The 20132-nt window shown below is 45.8% G+C and overlaps 1 protein-coding gene across 4 annotated transcripts; it reads right to left on the reverse strand.

The window, feature by feature from the left end:
* Positions 1–1524: 1524 nt before the first annotated feature.
* On the reverse strand, positions 1525–16469 carry LOC132381834 (oocyte zinc finger protein XlCOF6-like). Of its 4 annotated transcripts, none has more exons than XM_059951452.1 (3): positions 16375–16469; positions 6029–6083; positions 1525–5948 (listed from the first exon to the last, which is right to left on the reverse strand). In XM_059951452.1, exon 3 carries the CDS (start codon positions 5363–5365, stop codon positions 3227–3229), a length of 2139 nt encoding a protein of 712 aa, XP_059807435.1. In that variant the 5' UTR covers positions 5366–5948; positions 6029–6083; positions 16375–16469; the 3' UTR covers positions 1525–3226. The 4 variants fall into 4 exon arrangements, with proteins under 4 accessions (XP_059807435.1, XP_059807443.1, XP_059807460.1 ...); XM_059951460.1 differs by having other exon boundaries at positions 6055–6083; positions 16375–16437; XM_059951477.1 differs by lacking the exon at positions 16375–16469 and adding an exon at positions 15958–16172 and having other exon boundaries at positions 6055–6083.
* Positions 16470–20132: the final 3663 nt, after the last annotated feature.

The raw sequence follows: 20132 nt of genomic DNA on the forward strand, positions 1-20132 counted from the left end.
CACAAGCAGAAGAAACTCCTGAGCAGAACAGATCATCAAGTTGTCTGCCTGTATCAGAATGGGCCATTTCTGCCGGCCTTCAATCTGTGATGTGACTCTCTCCATTTGTAATATTTCAAGGACCAAACTGAAATCGATGATGGATGATCGATAGCTGTGGCAGGGCTTGAATGCTATCACCTCTTACAAAGTGAAATTTAGAGAGATGCGTGACCACAGGGCTTTGCTTCCAGATGAGCTCAATGTCTTCTATGCTCGCTTTGACTGTCATAACTTGGACTCCCACAGCCTCAGAAAATGCTGTGATTTCAGTCTCTGTGGTCGAGGGGTGAGCATCCTTCAGGAAGGCAACAGGCACAGATGTGGCAACTAGCCATGTAATAAAGATCTGTGCTGATCACTGGTTGGATGTGTTCACCAATATATTCAAGATCCCACTTTGGCAGTCTGAGGTACGCACCAGCTTCAAGCAGGCCTCACTTATACTGTGCCTAAAAAGAACATGCTATTCTGCCTCAATGACTATCATCCTGTAACACTTACATCTACTGTAGTGAAGTGTATTGAGAGGCTGGAGATGAAACACATCAACTCCTGCCTGAGAAGCTATTTGGATCCATTCCAGTTTGCCTATGGCACTACAGGTCCACAGCAGAAGCCATTTCATTGATTCTGGGAACATCTGGACAGCAAAGATGCATAGACTAGGGTGTTCTTTATCGACTACAGTTCAGCATTCAATACTAGCTTCACCTCAAAACTAATCCTGAAACTGTAAGACCTTAGCTTGGTTAACTCTTTGTGCAATTGGATGCTTGATTTCCTCACTTTCAGACCCCAGTTTGGATTGATTACAAAATCTGCCCCATAGTTTCCATCAGCCCAGATGCACCACAAAGCTGTATGCTTAGCCCCTGCTCGACTCACTTTACACTTACGATGGTGTGACTAAGCACAGCTCTAATATCCTTTTTAGGTTTGAAGACAACCCCATGGTCATTGGCTTAATCAAAAGTGGTGACAAATCGGCGTATAGGAGCCTGATTGGAAATCAAGGGGAGTGGTGCCACAACATCTTACTCAATGATATCAAGACTGAGAAGCTGATTATTGACTTCAGAAGGATGAAGCTATTAGTCCATGAACCAGTCTTTGTCGGGGGAGCAAAGGTATCAGCAACTTAAAATCCCTTGGTGTTATCATTTCAGGGTATCTGCTCTAAGACCAAATATAATTGCCCCCAAACCCTGCAACCACTGTACTTCATTAGAAGTCTATGAGGTTTAGGCATGACATCTACTACGTTGGCAAACTTCTGGAAATGTGTATTGACTGGCTGCAACACAGCCTGGTATGGGAATTCTAAAGCTCTGGGATGAATATTTCAATAAAAAGAAGTGGATATGGCCCTGTCTATCACTAGTAAAGCGTTCCTCTCCATTGACGCATCAATACAGAGCACTATAACAAGAAAGCAGCATCCATCAACGGGGACCCAGAGGCTTCAGAACCAACACAACCAGGTTCAGGAACAGTTATTATCCCTCAACTAGAGAGGATAACTCCATTTAATAGTTCACTGGCTTCATTCAATATCAGAGAATGTGTGCAATGAAGAAAAGAAGAAAGCCCTCAACTCCGAGTGGAGTCATTGGGACGCCGTCGTGATGACGTTTTTTTTTAGCAAGCTTTCTTATTTTTATGAGGCCGAGTTGCTAGCTCGATGCTCAACCCAGCAGATGGAAAGCATGCGAGGGATGTGTGCAATATACAACCTAAAATTCTTAACTCTCCGCAGATGACCACAAAAGAAAACCCTCTCCCCCTTCCACTCACAAGCAGAGCAAAAGCATCTACACTCCCCCACCCCTCCCCCTTATTTCACCAAAGAACATCAATCACCCAATATCATCAACAGGAAACCCCCAAAGAGACCATGATCTAGACTCCATCCCAATGACCCTCCGTCACTAACGAGGGAAAGCTATCATTCCTGCCGTAGTGAGAGTGAGACCAATAGCTTGCTGTTTCAATGTTAAGTCTGCAGCGCCACTTTTACTTCGAGCTTACTGACTTGAGTGTTGGCAGAAAATCTCACTCATCGTCATGAGAGAGGAGAGGAGAGGAAGAGGGAAAGGGAGAGAAAGAATGCATATCATGGTCACTTTTCTGACATTGTTAATCTGGTACTACTTTGATTCACTAATTTATTGGATGCAAGCAGGAGTGGATAGTGGGAGCCAAGTCCTTGGTTGTAGTGACAATTAGGCTTGAAGCCATGGTGTCACTTGCTTACAAGCCACTCAGAGTGAGGAGACAAACCCTCTGTGCTTCACCGGGGGCATTGTGGTGTCATTGTGGGGGCAGTCCAGAACGTGTTTGAGCTGCCTTCACAGGGTTTCACTCAGCAGTAGACAAGCTCTGTTGTGGCCAACAGAGATTTTTTAGCAGCACTCATTGAAACTTCTTGCCACAGGCAGTTGTGGAGTTCAATTTATTGGATATAAGGCAGAAGATTAGGGCTGATATGGAAAATAGGTCGGCCGTGATGAAATAGCAGTACAGACTCAAAAGGCTGACTGGCCGAATTTGGCTCCCATCTTTTATGGTCTTAAAAAGTACTAAATATTTTGATGTGTGATGAAGAGTCCCTGAAACTGAGTCCACAATATGTGGGATCTATCAGCTGATGGGGCAAGTGAAGTGGAGGTGCAACTAAAGATGGTCCCAGAGGATGGATTCTCTGAGCACATCTGCAAAACAACTTTTTTCCAATGCCTCATCTTTCTTTTTAAGGTAGCTGGGGCCCTATTGGAGGGAGTCTGTCATCTACTGCTGCAAACTGCTGTTTTTCATGGTGGTGGGTTCCCATTCTTGGACTTGCCAAGTGGCCACGTTTTCGATATGTCTACTGGGAGCAGCGTAACATAGTTGTGCTAATTGAAGATTTAAATGGACTGAAGGGGCTGGTTTAAACCTATGTATGTCTCTGGTTGTGGTTCTACTAATTGATATATACTTGCATATGTGAGGACTTGCTGATGTACCTTCAGATTAGATGACTGAATGATTCCCTTCCTGCACACTGAGCAGGTGAAAGGCCATGTACCTTTGTGAACTCTAAGGTGTGTCTGAAGGGAAGGTAATTGAGTGAAACCCTTCCCACAGTCTAAACAGGTAAACTCCCTCTACCCAGAGTTCACTGGTGTATCTGTATTGAATTTAATTATTTGAAATCCTTCCCACAGTCTAAACAGGTGAACTCCCTCTCCCAAGTGTGAACTCGCAAATGTGTCTGTAGGGAAGATAACTGAGTGAATCCCTTCCCACAGTCCAAACAAGTGAACGGCCTCTCCCCAGTGTGAACTCGCTGGTGTGTCTGTAGGGAAGATAATTGAGTGAATCCCTTCCCACAGTCTGAACAAGTGAATGGCCTCTCCCCAGTGTGAATTCGCTGGTGTGTCTGCAGGGAAGATAATTGAGTGAATCCCTTTCCACAAACTGAACAGGTAAATGGCCTCTCCCCAGTGTGAACTCGATGGTGTGTTTGCAGGGAAGATAACTGAGTGAATCCCTTTCCGCACACTGAACAGGTGAATGGCCTCTCCCCGGTGTGAACTCGCTGGTGTGTCTGTAGGGAAGATATTTGAGTGAATCCCTTTCCACACACTGAACAGCTGAATGGCCTCACCCCAGTGTGAATTCGCCGGTGTGCCTCTAGGGAAGATGACTGAGTGAATCCCTTCCCGCAATCTGAACAGATGAATGGCCTCTCCCCAGTATGGACACGATGGTGTACCAACAGTGCAGATGATTGACTGAATCCCTTCCCACACACTGAGCAGGTGAATGGCCTCTCTCCAGTCTGAACTCGCTGATGGCCCTGTAGGTGACGTGATCGACTGAATCCTCTCTCACACACTGAACTTGTGAATAGCCTCTCCCCAGTGTGAACTCGCTGATGTCCCTGTAGGGAAGATAACTGAGTGAATCCCTTCCCACACACTGAACAGGTGAATGGTCTCTCTCCAGTGTGAACTCGTTGGTGTGCCTGTAGGGAAGATAACTGAGTGAATCCCTTCCCACAGTCTGAACAGGTGAACGGCCTCTCCCCAGTGTGAACTCGTTGATGAGCCTTGAGAGAAGATAATTGAGTGAATCCCTTCCCACAATCTGAACAGGTGAATGGCCTCTCCCCAGTGTGAACTCGCTGGTGGACCAATAGAGCAGATGATCTAGAGAATCCCTTCCCACACACTGAGCAGATGAATGGCCTCTCCTCAGTGTGAACTCGCTGGTGTCCCTGCAGGTGATGTGATCGACAGAATCCCTTCTCACGCACTGAACCGGTGAATGGCCTTTCCCCAGTGTGAACTCGCTGGTGTGTCTGCAGGGAAGATAATTGAGAGAATCCCTTTCCACAGTCTAAGCAACGGAATGGCTTCTCCCCAGTGTGAACTCGCAGGTGTGTCTGTAGGGAAGATAATTGAGTGAATGTCTTTTCACAAAGTGAACAACTGAATGGCCTCATCCCAGTGTGAATTCGTCGGTGTGCCTCAAGGGAAGATGACTGAGTGAATCCCTTCCCACAGTCTGAACATGTGAATGGCCTCTCCCCAGTGTGGACACGCTGGTGAACCAATAGGGCAGATGACTGGCCGAATCCCTTCCCACACACGGAACAGGTGAATGGCCTCTCCCCAGTCTGAGCTCGCTGATGACCCTGTAGGTGACAAGATCGACTGAATCCCTTCTCACACACTGAACTGGTGAACAGCCTCTCCCCAGTGTTAACTTGCTGATGTCCCTGTAGGGAAGATAATTGAGTGAATCCCTTCCCACAGTCAGAACAGGTGAATGGCCTCTCCCCAGTGTGAACTCTCTGGTGTGCCAACAGGGCAGATGAGTTACTGTACCCTTTCCCACACACTGAGCAGGGGAATTGCCTCTTCCCACCGTTAACTCGGTGGTGTCCCTGTAGGTGATGAGATCGACTGAATCCCTTCACACAAACTGAACTGATGAACAGCCTCTCCCCAGTGTGAACTCGCTGGTGTGTCTGTAGGGAAGATAATTGAGTGAATCTCTTCCCACAGTTTGAACAAGTGAACGGCCTCTCCCCTGTGTGAACTCGCTGGTGTGTCTGCAGGGAAGATAATTGAGTGAATCCCGTTCCACACACTGAACAGGTGAATGGCCTCTCCCCAGTGTGAACTCGCTGGTGTGCCTGTAGGGAAGATAACTGAGTGAATCCCTTTGCACACACTGAACAGATGAATGGCCTCTCCCCAGTATGAACTCGCTGGTGTACCAGTAGGGTAGATGATCGATTGAACCTCTTCCCACAATCTGAGCAGATGAACATCTTGCCAGTGTGAACTGACAGGTATGCTAATAGATCCGATGACAAAGTCAATCCCTCCCTACAGTCTGAACAGTTGACCAGCCTCTCACCAGTGTGAACACACTCGTGTCTAGGCAGGTCACATGACCAAGGGGATCTCTTTCCATTGAAGACCCTGTTCCTTGTGAACTCACTGTTGTGTGTCAGGGTTGGCTGAATTAGTATATCTCTTCCTAGCAAGTGTACAGCCTCTCACTGATGTGCATTTTCTGATGTATCGTCAGTATGGACAACAAAATAAATCACTTAATTCAGACAGAACCGGTGGAGCATCTCACTGTGGTGTGAACTTGCTGATGTATCTTCATGTTGAGTCATTGAGTAGATCCTGTCCCACACACAGAACAAGTGATTGGCATCTCCACTCTGTAAACTCACAGATGTTTCTGTGGCTTGCTGAGTGGCAGAATCTCACACTGAGAAAGTCTCTTGGCATCAAACACTGGAGTGTTCTCAGCACTTCATTTCCAGTAGATTTCAGAGTTAGAACTTCACTTCAGACACAAAGCACTTTTCCAGCTGGGATGAGATACTTCTTCATCTCCTAAGATCAACAACAGATATATTGGTGTTACAATGGAAATATCTGGTCACTCCTTAAACATCTGGACACAGACAACAAACCTGAAATCTTGTTCTGTATGAGATACCTGCGCATAAATTCTTTGTCATTTCCAACCTGTAAAAAGATTTACAAAAGACATCAATGGGTGAAGGACAGCATTTCAGATGAGATAATCTTAGTTTCTATGGTGATGTTTGATATCACACTGTTATAGTCAGGTTTGATCCAAATTCAAGAAACAACTCCTTATCTTCTTACTGGGACCATCCAGTTCCCAGGCAGTTTTTCTGTCTATATCAGAATGAGCCATTCTACCCATCTTCAATCTGTGACAAGGCTCCATTTGTTTCTCTTAATTTGTATCATATCAAGCTCTGTTCATGTTCTACAGAGTCCTGGCAATTCTGAAAATGTTTCCCAGCCTCTGCATGTCACCTCTGCTGAACATAGGAACACTTTCAGTAAGGCAACGGCGCTGCTTTAAAGAGCGTTTTACGAGCTCATTTTTAACCTTAAGACATCGGAGCAGTATTAGGCCATCTGGCCTACCGAGTCTGATCCACCATTCAATTATGGCTGATCTTTTTATTTTATCTCCTCCTGAACCTAAATTCCAGGCGAAGAGGAGAATACAGGGAATACAGGGAGACTTGGATAGGCTGAGTGAGTGGGCAGATACTTGGCAAATGTCATTCAATGTGAATAAATGTGAAGTTATCCACTTTGGAAGCAGGAACAAGAGGGCAGAGTATTGTCTGAATGGTGTCGAGTTAGGTAAGGGAGAAATGCAAAGAGACCTATGAGTCCTAGTTCACCAGTCAATGAAGGTGAATGAGCAAGTGCAACAGGCAGTGAAGAGGGCAAATGGAATGTTGGCCTTTGTTACAAGGGGAATTGAATACAAGAGCAAGGATGTTCTTTTGCATTTGTACAGGGCCCTGGTGAGACCACACCTGGAATATTGTGTACAGTTTTGGTCTCCAGGTTTAAGGAAGGACATTCTGGCAATTGAGGAAGTGCAGCGTAGATTCACTAGGTTGATTCCTGGGATGGCAGGGCTGTCTTACGCAGAGAGATTGGAGAGATTGGGCTTGTACACGCTGGAATTGAGGAGATTGAGAGGGGATCTGATTGAAACGTTTAAGATAATTAAAGGATTTGATAGGATTGAGGCAGGAAATATGTTCCAGATGTTGGGAGAGTCCAGTACCAGAGGGCATGGATTGAGAATAAGAGGTCAGTTATTTAAAACAGAGTTGAGGAAGAGCTTCTTCTCCCAGAGAGTTGTGGAGGTGTGGAATGCACTGCCTCGGAAGACGGTGGAAGCCAATTCTCTGGATGCTTTCAAGAAGGAGCTGGATAGATATCTGATGGATAGGGGAATCAAGGGATATGGGGACAAGGCAGGGACTGGGTATTGATAGTGAATGATCAGCCATGATCTCAGAATGGCGGTGCAGACTCGAGGGGCCGAATGGTCTACTTCTGCACCTATTGTCTATTGCCTTTTCTCCATAATCTTTGATGCTATGTCCAATCAAGAATGATCAATCTCTACCTTAAATACACCGAACGACCTGGTGTCCACAGCTGCATGTGGCAACAAATTCCACAAACTCACCACCATTTGGCTAAATAAATTTCTCCACATCTCTGTTTTGAAAGAGTGCCCCTCTATCCTGAGGTTGTGCCCTTCTGGCCTAGACTCTCCCACCATGAGAAACATCCTTTCCACTTCTACCCTGTCTAGGCCTTTCAACATTCAAAAGGTTGCAATGAGATCCCCCCCTCATGCTTCTGAATTCCAGCAAGCCATCAAATGAAGTGGCAAATGAAATACAATGTTGGAAAATGTATGATCATGCACTTTGGTGGATGAAATAAATGGGCAGACAATTACTTAGATGGAGAGAGAATTCAAAAAGCAGAGATGCAAAGGAACTTGGGAGTCCTTGTGCAGGATACCCTAAAGGTTAACGTCCATGTTGAGTCGGCGGTGAAGAAGGTGAATGGAATGTTGGCATTCATTTCTAGAGGCATAGAATATAAGAGCAGGGATGTGATGTTGAGGCTCTATAAAGCACTTGTGAGACCACACTTTGAGTATTGTGTGCAGTTTTGGGCTCCTTCTTTTAAAAAGGATATATTGACATTGGAGAGGGTTCAGAGAAGCCTCATGAGAATGATTCCAGGAATGAAAGGGTTAACATATGAGGAATGTCTGGCAGCTCTTGGAGTGATGATGCTGTGGCCATTACAGGGACAGCAATGATTTCTTCAAGTGACAGGCTTTGGATGTTTCAGAAAAAACAGGGAGGGAGGCAAAAGAGGTGGGGGAGTGGCACTGTTGATCAGAGATGTGGCACGGCTGCAGAATAGGAGGAAGATATGGAGGAATTGTCTACGGAGTCGTGCAAGATGAGAACAGGAAGGGGTCAATAACTCTACTGAGTGTTTTTTATGGACCACCCAATAGTAACAGGGATATTGAAGAACCAATAGGGAGACAGATTCTGGAAAGGTGTAATAATAACAGGGTTGTTGTGGTGGGAGATATTAATTTCCCAAATATTGATTGGCATGTCCGTACAATGAGTGGTTTAGACAAGGTGGAGTTTGTTAGGTGTGTCCAAGAAGGTTTCTTGACACAATATGTAGATAAGCCTGCAAGAGGAGAGGCTGTACTTGATCAGGTATTGGGAAATGAACCTGGTCAGGTGTCAGATCTCTCAGTGGGAAAGCATTTTTGGAGATAGTGATCACAATTCTATCTCCTTTACCATAGCATTGGAGAGGGATAGGAACAAACAAGTTAGGAAAGCATTCAATTGGAGTAAAGGGAAATATAAGGCTATCAGGCAGGAACTTGGAAGCATAAATTGGGAACAGATGTTCTCAGGGAAACATATGGAAGAAATGGGGCAAATATTCAGGGGATATTTGCGTGGAGTTCTGCATAGGTGGGTTCCAATGAGACAGAAAGGATGGTGGGGTACAGGAACCATGGTGTACAAAGGCTGTTATAAATCTAGTCAAGAAGAAGAGCTTACAAAAGGTTCAAAGAATTAGGTAATGATAGAGATCTAGAAGATTGTAAAGCTAGCAGGAAGGAGCTTAAGAAAGAAATTAGAAGAGCCAGAAGGAGCCATGAGAAGGCCTTGTCGGACAGGATTAAGGAAAACCCCAAGGCATTGTACAAGTATGCGAACAGCAATAGGGTAAGACGTGAGACAATAGAACCAATCAAGTGTGACAGTGGAAGTGTATGTATGGAACCGGAGGAGACAGCAGAGTACTTCACTGTGATAAAGGATCTTGGCGATTGTAGAGATGACTTAGAGCAGACTGAAAAGCATGAGCATGTAGATATTAAGAAAGAGGGATGTGCTGGAGCTTTTGGAAAGCATCAAGTTGGTTAAGTCACTGGGACCGAACGAGATGTACCCCACGCTACTGTGGAAGGAGGGGGAGGAGATTGCTGAGCATCTGATGATGATCTTTGCATCATCAATGAGGACAGGAAAGGTTCCGGAGGATTGGAGGGTTGCGGATGTTGTTCTATTACTCAAGAATGTGAGTAGAGATAGCCAAGGAAATTATAGACCAGTGTATCCTACTTCAGTGGTTGGTAAGTTGATGGAGAAGATCCTGAGATTTATGAACATTTGGAGAGGCATAATATGATTAGGAATAGCCAGCGTGGCTTTGTCAAAAAATTTTGCCTTATGAGCCAAATTGAATTTTTTTGAGGATGTGACTAAACACATTGATTAAGGTAGAGCAGTATATGTAATGTATATGGATTTCAGCAAGGCATTTGACAAGGTACACCATGTAAGGCTTATTGAAAAAGTAAAGAGGCATGAAATCCAAGGTAACTTTGCTTTGTGGATCCAGAATTGGCTTGCCCACAGAAGGCAAAGAGTGGTTGTAGACAGGTCATATTCTGCATGGAGGTCAGTGACCAATGGTGTGCCTCAGGGATCTGCTCTAGGACCCCTGCACTTCGTGATTTTTCCGAAATGACCTGGATGAAGAAGTGGAGAGATGGGTTAGTAAATTTGTTAATGATACTAAGGTCGGGGGTGTTGTGGATAATGTGGAGGGCTGTCAAAGGTTGCAGCGGGACATTGATAGGATGCAAAACTGGGCTCAGAAGTGGCAGATATAGTTCAACCCAGATAAAGTATTAATGATAAGACATTTGGCAGTGTGGAGGATCAGAGGGATCTTGGGGTCTGAGTCCATAGGACACTCAAAGCTGCTGCGCAGGTTGACTCTGTGGTTAAGAAAGCATATGGTGCATTGGCCTTCATCAATCGAGGGATTGAGTTTAGAAGCCAAGAGGTAATGTTGCAGCTATATAGGACTCTGATCAGACCCCACTTGGAGTACTGTGCTCAGTTCTGGTCGCTTCACAGCAGGAAGAACGTGGAAACCACAGAAACGGTACAGAGGAGATTTACAAGGATGTTGCCTGGATTGGGGAGCATGCCTTCTGAGAATAGGTTGAGTGAACTCGGCCTTTTTTCCTTGGAGCGGTAGAGGATGAGAGGTGACCTGATAGAGGTGTATAAGATAATGAGAGGCATTGATCGTATAGATAGAAACAAAGAAGCATAGAAAAACATACAGCACAATACAGGCCCTTCAGCCCACAAAGCTATGCCGAACATGCCCCTACCTTAGAGCTACCTGAGCTTTAACAATAGCCCCACACACAAAATGCTGCTGGAACGCAACAGGCCAGGTAGCATCTATAGGAAGAAGCATTGTCAACGTTTCGGGCCGAGACCCTTCGTCAGGACTAACTGAAAGGAAAGGTAGTAAGAGATTTGAAAGAAGGAGGGGGAGGGGAAAATCCGAAATGATAGAAGACAGGATGGGTGGGTGAAGCTAAGAGCTGGAAAGGTGATTGGCAAAAGGGATACAGAGCTGGAGAAGGGAAAGGATCATGGAACGGGAGGCCTAGGGAGAAAAAAGGGGGAGGGGAGCACCAGAGGCAAATGGAAAACAAGCAGAGTGATGGGCAGAGAAAAAAAAGGAGGGGGTAATAAATAAATCAGGGATGGGATAAGAAGGGGAGGAGACCTCTAGTTTTCTAAGCTTCATGTAGCCATCCAGGAGTCTCTTAAAAGACCTTATCGTTTCCGCCTCCACCGCCACCGCCGGCAGCCCACGCACTCACCAGTCTCTGTGTTAAAAAACGTACCTGACATCTCTGTACCTACTTCCAAGCATCTTAAAACTATGCCCTCTCATGCTAGCCATTTCAGCCCTGGGGAAAAGCCTCTGACTATCCACACGATCAATGCCTCTCATTATCTTGTACACCTCTATTAAGTCACCTCCTCTGTCGCTCCAAGGAGAAAAGGCTGAGCTCACTCAACCTATTCTCATAAGGCCTGCTCCCCAATCCAGGCAACATCCTTGTAAATCTCCTCTGCAACCTTTCTATGGTTTCCACATACTTCCTAGAGTGAGATGACCAGAATTGAGCACAGTACTCCAAGTTGGGTCTGACCAGGGTCCTATATAGCTGCAACATTATCTCTCTGCTCTTAAACTCAATTCCACGATTGATGAAGGCCAATGCACTATATGCCTTCTTAACCACAGAGTCAACCTGAGTAGCAGCATTGAGTGTCCTTTGATAGTCAAAGGCTTTTTCCCAGGGCTGGAATGGCTAGCCCAAGTAGGTACAGTTTTAAGGTGCTTGGAAGTAAGTACAGAGGGGTCAAAGGTAAGTTTTTTACGCAGAGAGTGGTGAGTGCGTGGGATGGGCAGCCGGCGATGGTGGTGGAGGCGGATACGATGGGGTTTTTTAAGAGACTCCTGGACAGGTACATGGAGCTCAGAAAGAGTGCTATTGGTAATTTCTCAGGTAAGGCCATGTTCGGCACATTTTTGTGGGCTGAAGGGCCTGTATTGTTCTGTAAGTTTTCTATGTTTCTATGTGTTTCCTGAAGTTCAGGAGAATGAACAGATGGCAAAGTTATTTTCCATGGTAGGGGAGTCTAGGACAAGATGGCATGAATTTGGGATTGAAGGATGTCCATTTAGAACAGAGATGTGAAGAAATTACTTTAGCCAGAGATTGGTAAATCTGTGGAATTTGTTGCCACGAGCAGCCATGGAGGCTAAGTCATTGGGTGCTTTTAAGGCAGAGGTAGACAGGTCCTTGATTAGCCAGGGCATCAAAGGTATGGGGAGAAGGCAGGGGAGTGGGCATGACTGGAGGAACTGGATTAGCCCATGACTGAATGGCGGAACAGACTCGATGGGCCAAATATCCTTCTGCTCCTATATCTTATTGTCTCATGGTTCCTCGTATGATAACCCTTTCATTCCTGGAATCATCCTTGTGAACCTCCTCTTGCCCTCTTCAATGCCAGCACATCTTTTCTAAGTTGAGAGGCCCAAAACTGTTCACAATACCCAAGCTGAGGCCTCACCAGTGCCTTAAAAAGCTTCAGCATCACATCCTTGATCTTGTATTCTATACCTCTGGAAATGAATGCTAACATAACATAAAAAGAAGTGGTCCCAATACCGACCCCTGTAGAACACCATTAGTCACTGGCAGCCAACCAGAAAAGGATCCTTTAATTGTCACTCATTGCCTCCTACCAATCAGCCAATGCTCTAACCATGTTAGTAACTTTCCTGTAATATCATGGGCTCTTAACTTGGTAAGCAGCCTTATGTGTGGCACCTTATCAAAGGCCTTCTGGAAGTCCAAATATACAACATCCACTGCATCCCCTTTATCTATCCTACTTGTAATCTCCTCAAAGAATTCCACCAGGTTCGTTAGGCAGGATTTTCCCTGAAGGAAATCATTCTGACTTTGCACTATTCTGTCCTGTGTCACCAAGTAATTAATTACCTCATCCTTAACAATTGTCTTTGACATCTTCCCAACCACTGAGGTCAGGCTAAGTGGTCTATAATCTCCTTTCTGCTGCTTTCCTCCTTTCTGAAAGAGTCTAGTGATGTTTGCAATTTTTCCGTCCTCTAGTACCATGCCAGAGTCCAATGATTTTTGAAAGATCATTTCTAATGCCACCACAATCTCTAACAGTACCTCTTTTGGAACCCTAGGGTGCAGTTCTTCTGGCTGAGATGATTTATGTACATGTAGGTCTTTCAGCTTTTTGAGCACCTTCTCCCTTGCAAAAGTAACTGTGCCCACTTCTCTTCCTTCACACACTGCAACATCAGGCATACTGCTAGTCATTAAGCTCTACCCTTGGCCATTAAGCTCTGCAATGAGTCAACCTATAGTCGAGACACTGACAACTCCTCCGGTTAGACTGACTCTGGTAACTTCTTATGTTTATATCTGTGCAGTTCTGTGACACTGTTTATTTACGTTGGAGTGAATAAAGTACCTATCAATCTATCTACAAAAAGCACATGATTTTACACAGCAGAACCTGCAGTTTATGATTATTCCATCCAACGCCCCCAACCCCCCACGTGATTGACAGTGGTGAACTCATTGATGGCAATAGCAATGAATATGAGGGGAAGGGCAGTCATCTTTCTCATTGGAGAGTGTCACTTCTGTGTTGTGAATGCTACAAGTCACTTCTTTTCCACAGACAAATGTACTTGATATGTAGTTGATATTTGCTATCATTATGTACCAGAGAGAATGGTACAAAGCATGCTTTCATCCGTAGATAGATCCAAAACAAGAGGAGATAGAACAGAAGTGATTTTCTCAAATACTAAAGCTGAGGGAAGGATTTTGTTATTTTTCCCCATGCAGTCAGTTATAATTGACTGGATGGTAGACTCTACATCTAAGATTAACAGAGGACTATATTCTTGTATTGACTTCCTCAATATGGGATTTAGCAAGCTGGAGGTGGGCAATGTCAGTCAGATCCAATAACTCCAAATTCCAATCACTCCACCCAAGTATTCAACCACATTCTGTCAATTACCAGGGAATGTCCCCCATGTCTACCTGTCTACCCAGAATCTCCCTTGAATAAGAGACCTGTCTAATGGCCATGGGCCCAGAGGTGTATGTACACCAGATATATAGTGGAAGCTCCTTTGCTGAGCAGTACAATGCTCCCCGAGGCCCGGGTATGGATTGTGGGGCTGAGATAGAGGTAGTTGACTGGGAATGTCCTGGGATGCGTGGCCACTGTGTGTCTGGAGCTTACTGTAATTGTCCCTCAGTCATGGTGTGGATGCCATTGGTGATGAAATACCTGGCCAGATGACTGCTCCACCCTTCTACCATTTCTCCACCATCAACACTGTCCTCAACTGCATCTCTTCCATTTTGCGCAAGTCTGCTCTCACCTCATCCTCCCGTCACCCCAACAGGGAGAGGATTTCTCTTGTCCTCACCTACCACCCCACCTGCCTCCGTGCCTAGCACATAATTCTCTGTGACTTCTGCCTTCTCCAATGGGAGTAACTTTCACTCCCCACCCCCCCCCTTTCTGCTTTCCTCAGCGATCACTCCCTACATAACTCACTACTCCCTTGTCCTTTCATCCCTCCGTACTATCTCCCTCCTGTAAGTTATCCTTGCAAGCAAAACAAGTACCACACCTACTCTCTCACTACCATTCTGGGCCCCAAACAGTCCTTCCAGGTGAGGCAACAGTTCAACTGTGTGTCTGTTGGGGTCATCTACTGTATCCAGTGCTCCTGTACATCAGTGGGGCCCGGTGTAGATTGGGAGAATACTTTGCCAAGCACCTATACAACGTCCGCTAGAAAAAGTTCTGCTAGAAAATCCGCCAGAAAAAATGGCCACCCACTTTAATTCCAATTTCCATTCCCATTTGGATAGCCTCCAACCTGATGGCATGAATATCAATTTCTTGAACTTCCAGAAGTGATCCCCTCCCAACTTCCTTTATTCCCCCAACACACACAAAATGCTGGTGGAACGCAGCAGGCCAGGCAGCATCTATAGGAAGAAGCAGTGTCGACGTTTTGGACTGAGACCCTTCGTCAGGACTAACTGAAAGAAAAGATAGTAAGAGATTTGAAATGGGGGGGGAGAGGGAAATCCAAAATGATAGAAGACAGGAGGGGTGAGGTGAAGCTAAGAGCTGGAAAGGTGATTGGCAAAAGGGATACAGAGCTGGAGAAGGGAAAGGATCATGGGACGGGAGGCCTCGGGAGAAAGAAAGGGGGGGGCGCACCAGAGGGAGATGGAGAACAGGCAAAGAGTGATGGGCAGTGAGAGAAAAAAAAGGGAGGGGGGAAATAAATAAATCAGGGATGGGGTAAGAAGGGGAGGAGCGGCATTAACGGAAGTTAGAGAAATCAATGTTCATGCCATCAGGTTGGAGGCAACCCAGCCGGTCTATAAGGTGTTGTTCCTCCACTGAGTGTGGCTTCATCTTGACAGTGAGGAGGCCATGGATAGACATATCAGAATGGGAATGGGACATGGAATTGAAATGTGTGGCCACTTACTGGGAGATCCTGCTTTCTCTGGCAGACAGAGAGTAGGCGTTCAGCGAAACAGTCTCCCAGTCTGCGTTGGGTCTCATCAATATATAAAAAGGCCGCACCGCGAGCACCAGACACAGTATACCACACCAGCTGACTCACAGGTGATGTGTCACCTCATGTGGAAGGACTGTCTGGGGCCCTGAATGGTGGTGAGTGAGTAAGTGTAAGGGCAGGTGTAGCACCTGTTCTGCTTACAAGGATAAGTGCCAGGAGGGAGATCGGTGAGAAGGGATGAGAGGGACAAATAGACAAGGGAGTCCATTTCCCATTCCCTCTAACACCTTAGTTCCTTACCTGACCATTGCCTCCCTCTGCTGCTACACCTCCTTTTCTTTCTTCCATAACCTTCTGTCCTCTCCTATCAGATTTCCCCTTTCTCCAGCCATATCTCTTTCACCAATCAACTTCCCAGCTCTTTAATTCACTCTTCCCTCTCCCAGTTTCACCCATCAATAGTGTGGTTCTTCCTCCCCTCTCCCCACTTTCTTACTCCGACTCTTCATTTTTATCTCCAGTTCTGAAGAAGGGTCTCGGATTGAATCGTTGACTGTACTCTCTTCTATAAATGCCGCCTGGCCCGCTGAGTTTCTCCAACATTTTGCGGTACTACAAAGCCTGTCGGCTACTAAGCACATGCGCGAGAATCGGAGGAGGAAAAAATATGCAACATGCGCAATAGTCGGAAACTGTCCGTTCCTTAGGCATTTGATATTGAGGTCATGGGTCATGATCGGGGGATTCTGAATTTAGAAATGGCGCCAGCTCTTTCCCTCGTCAGCAGTAAGCTCCTCTGGTCCCGGGTACTGATCGTGGGGCTGAGAGAGAGGAAAAGGACCGGTATTGTCCCGGGATGTGGAGCCACGATGTGTTCAGACTCACAGTAATTGTCCCCCAATCCCGTTCCTACCTGCTCCCGATTCTCCAAGAGCCTTTTGTCCACTGATCGCATGCGCGAGAACGGGGTGTGGGGGAGGGGGAGCAGGAATGACATGCGCATCAGTCGGGGACGGGCTGTAATACGTACGCATGCGCATCAGTCGGGAACTGGCTGTAATACGTACGCATGCGCATCAGTCGGGAACGGGCTGTAATACGTACGCATGCGCATTTGGTCGCGTGGTCATCGGTCTCGTTTGGCGAATACTGAAGCGCGAGACAAAATGATTCAGGAACTCGGCAGCATCTGTGGAAATGAGTAAACATTGGATGTTTCTGGCCAAGACCCTCCTTCCGGACTGATAAGCGAGGGAGAAAACGCTAGAATAAAGGGGTAGTGGATGGAGGATAAGGGGTTATGCGAAGCCGTGTTCCAGGATAAGGATTAATATGTCAAGATTGTAGCCCAAAACTGCCCTCAATGCTTCAAGTGAGGCTTCACTAGTGTTCTATAAAGGCTTAATATTGCATCCTTGCCTTAATATTCTAGTTCTCTTAAAATGAATGTTAGCATTGCATTTGCCTTCCTCAGACTGAACTGGCAACTTAACCTTTAGGGAATCCTGCACAAGGATGCCAAGACCCTTTACACCAAAGATTTTTTTAATTTTCTCTCCATCTGGAAAATAGTCAACCCTTTCACTCCTTCTACCAAAGTTCATGACCATACAATCCTGACACTGTAGTCTTCCTTTGTCTATCCTGCTCATTGTTTTTTCAGACCCTGAGTAATGAAAGCCAACTTAACACCTTCTGAACCACCTCTGTTGACTTGCATGGAAACTTAGAGAGATCTATGGATGTAGACCCTAATATTCCTCTGGTCCGCCACACAACTAATATTCCTGTGATTAGCTCTGTATTCTGCCTTCAGATTTGAATGTCCAAAGTAAATCACTGCAATTTTCTGGAAGGAGAACCGTATGTAAATATCCTGATGTTTTTGAACCTCCTGGCCACTTGGGGCACAGGAATGGGAGTAATGTTGTTACAGTGGCAGAAACCTGTGCAAATGTTACATAGTGGTTTACTAATCCCTCTGGCCTCCTACTTCTCCTCACCTGCCTATCACTTCCCTCTGGGTCTCCTACTTCTTCCTTTTCCCTCAAAAATAAGTATACCGCTTTGGATACTTTTGTGGGGGATGACCTCCTGGGAAAATGCTACGGTGACTGGGTTAAAGGCATCCGTGGTGCATAAGGGAAAGGGAGAGAAGAAGAGAGCAGTAGTGATTGGAGACTCATAGTGGGGGGGGGGGAACAGACAGGAGATTCTGTGGATATGAACGGGACCCAATTTCCCTCAGGATCAATAAAGTATGTTTGTCTGTCTGTTAGCTGGATGATACATTGCCTCCCAGGTGCCAGGGTCAGGAATGTGTCAGATCGTGTCCTCTGGCCAACGATCTACGGTCTGAGCTCAGTGGTCTGTGGTCTATGGCCTCTGGCCTACGCTGTATGGTATGTAGTCTATGGTTTCTGGACTATGTTGTTCAGACTGTGGTCAACTGTAGTCTATGGTCTCTAGACGAAGCTCGTCTATCTGTGCTCTATGGTTTATTGTCTATGATTTCTGGCCCGGATTCTCCGAACTGTGTTCTGCGGTCTGTGGTCTATGATCTCTAGCATAAGCTCTACTGCCTGTAATCTATGGTTTCTATTCCAAGTTCTGCGGTCCGTGGTCTATGGTCACTGGCCATAGGTCTGTGCTGTATGATCAGTCGTCTCATACCTGTGTTCTATGGACTATGCTTACAGTTTATGGTCTGTGGTCTCTGTCTTAAGCTTGATCTGTGCTACATGTACAGGTGTCCCCCATTTTACAAAGGTAGAGCATTCCTATGAAACCTTTCTTAAGCTGAAATGGCGTAAAGCGAAGAACAATTCATATATATGGGAAGGATTTTTGTAAAGGCGAAAATCCTCTTTGTAATGTGAAAACAGGTCTTTTGTAAAAGCAAAGTGGTGTAAAGTGAACATTCGTTAGGCGGTGGACACCTGTACTGTGGTCTGTGATCTCTGGACTAAGCTCTAACGTTTATGGTCTTTGGTCTTATGGCCAAAGCTCTATGGTCTGTGGACTGTGCTCTACAGCTGAAGCTCATCGGTCTGTGCTCTATGGTTTGTGGTCTGTGGTCTCTGGCCTAAACTCTTCAAACTGGGTTCTGCAGTCTGTGGTCTATGACCTCTGGCCTAAGCTGTACTGCATATAGTCTATGGTTTCTCTTCCGAGCTCTGCAATCTGAGTTCTATGGTCACTGGACCAAGCTCTGCAGTCTGTGCTCTATCATCTGTCGTCTGTAGTCTGTGACATGAGATGTATGGACTATGCTCTGTAGTCTGTGGTCTATGGTCACTGGCCTAAGCTGTACGGTCTGTGCTATGTGTGGAAAAAGAGAGAGAGGGAGAGCTACCGCTTCTACCTCTTCCAACAATTCTGAGTGAGGCACAGAGAGATCTGTATTTACTGACAATTACCTTTATTGTTCAAACTAACAAGTACGTGAATTCATATACTGAATACCTTGTGCGCACACCCGCTAAGTATCCCTGACCTTCCTGGATAGTCAAAGAATAGCAAAGATATTACCCGGGCGAAGGAATTTACGCTGGCCAGGTGTTCCTTGTTCCTCGTGGTCCCAATTCACTTTCCACGTGCTTCACGCAGGGTTCTTCTCGCTTGTACCTGTGATGGTTATTCTTCGAAGTTACCACCACCAGCACCCACAAAGCATCCACTTTTATATCCATTTCTTATCAATTCAAATGTCACATTCCCGTGTCATTGCCCGCAGGTCATGTGTCTGGCCTTTAACACCTGGTCATTGGCTCTGGTCCAAAGCAGCATGGATCTATTGTCCTCTTCCCATCAAGGGACAGTTGCTGACTCATGGCTCTTTGTTCTCAATCAGCAATGAGTTCGAAACGCCTCAAGCATTCACAATCCTGCATGTTATAGCCAACCAAAGAACACCTCATAAATAATTCCTTATTTGGAAATGACCTCCAGTCTAGCAGATTGCCTGAGGAATCTTTGTGCCTTCTTTAAAACGCTAATCAAGTCCAGCATGTCAAGCTCACAAAATGGAGAATAGAGTGGCTTCACAAAATGGCAGCCTCCTTCCCCCAAGGGATATGGGGACAAGGCAGGGACTGAGTATTGATAGTGAATGATCAGCCATGATCTCAGAATGGCGGTGCAGACTCGAGGGGCCGAATGGTCTACTTTGCACCTATTGTCTATTGTCTATTGTCACACAGCAAGAACAAAGACCGCTTCCACTGTCCTTGATTCATTTGAATTCACCGATTTGAAGATTGTCATTCTTTCTGGCCAACATATGTGATAAAGAGTAAACCTGCAACCTCAAGGACAGTGAGGAAATGGTCGAGGGAGGCTTATAAGGCACTCCAGGGTTGTTTTGAAGTGACAGACTGGCAGGCACTCTGTGAGTCACATGGAGATGACATTGATGGGCTCAGAGAGTGCATCACTGGTTACATCAACTTCTGTGTGGACTGCAATGTTCCTTTGTTATTCAAATAACAAGCCATGGGTAACAAAGGACGTTAAGGACATCCTGAACACTAAAAAGAGGGTGTTTAGAGATGGAAATAGGGAGGAGCTGAGGACAGTACAGACGGACCTGAAAGCCAAGATCAGGGAGGCTAAAGACAGGTATAGGAGGAAGCTTGAGTGGAAACTCCAGCAGAACAACATGCGAGAGGT

The sequence above is a fragment of the Hypanus sabinus genome, chromosome 2, assembly GCF_030144855.1.
Source record: "Hypanus sabinus isolate sHypSab1 chromosome 2, sHypSab1.hap1, whole genome shotgun sequence".
In the NCBI taxonomy this organism is placed as follows: domain Eukaryota; kingdom Metazoa; phylum Chordata; class Chondrichthyes; order Myliobatiformes; family Dasyatidae; genus Hypanus; species Hypanus sabinus.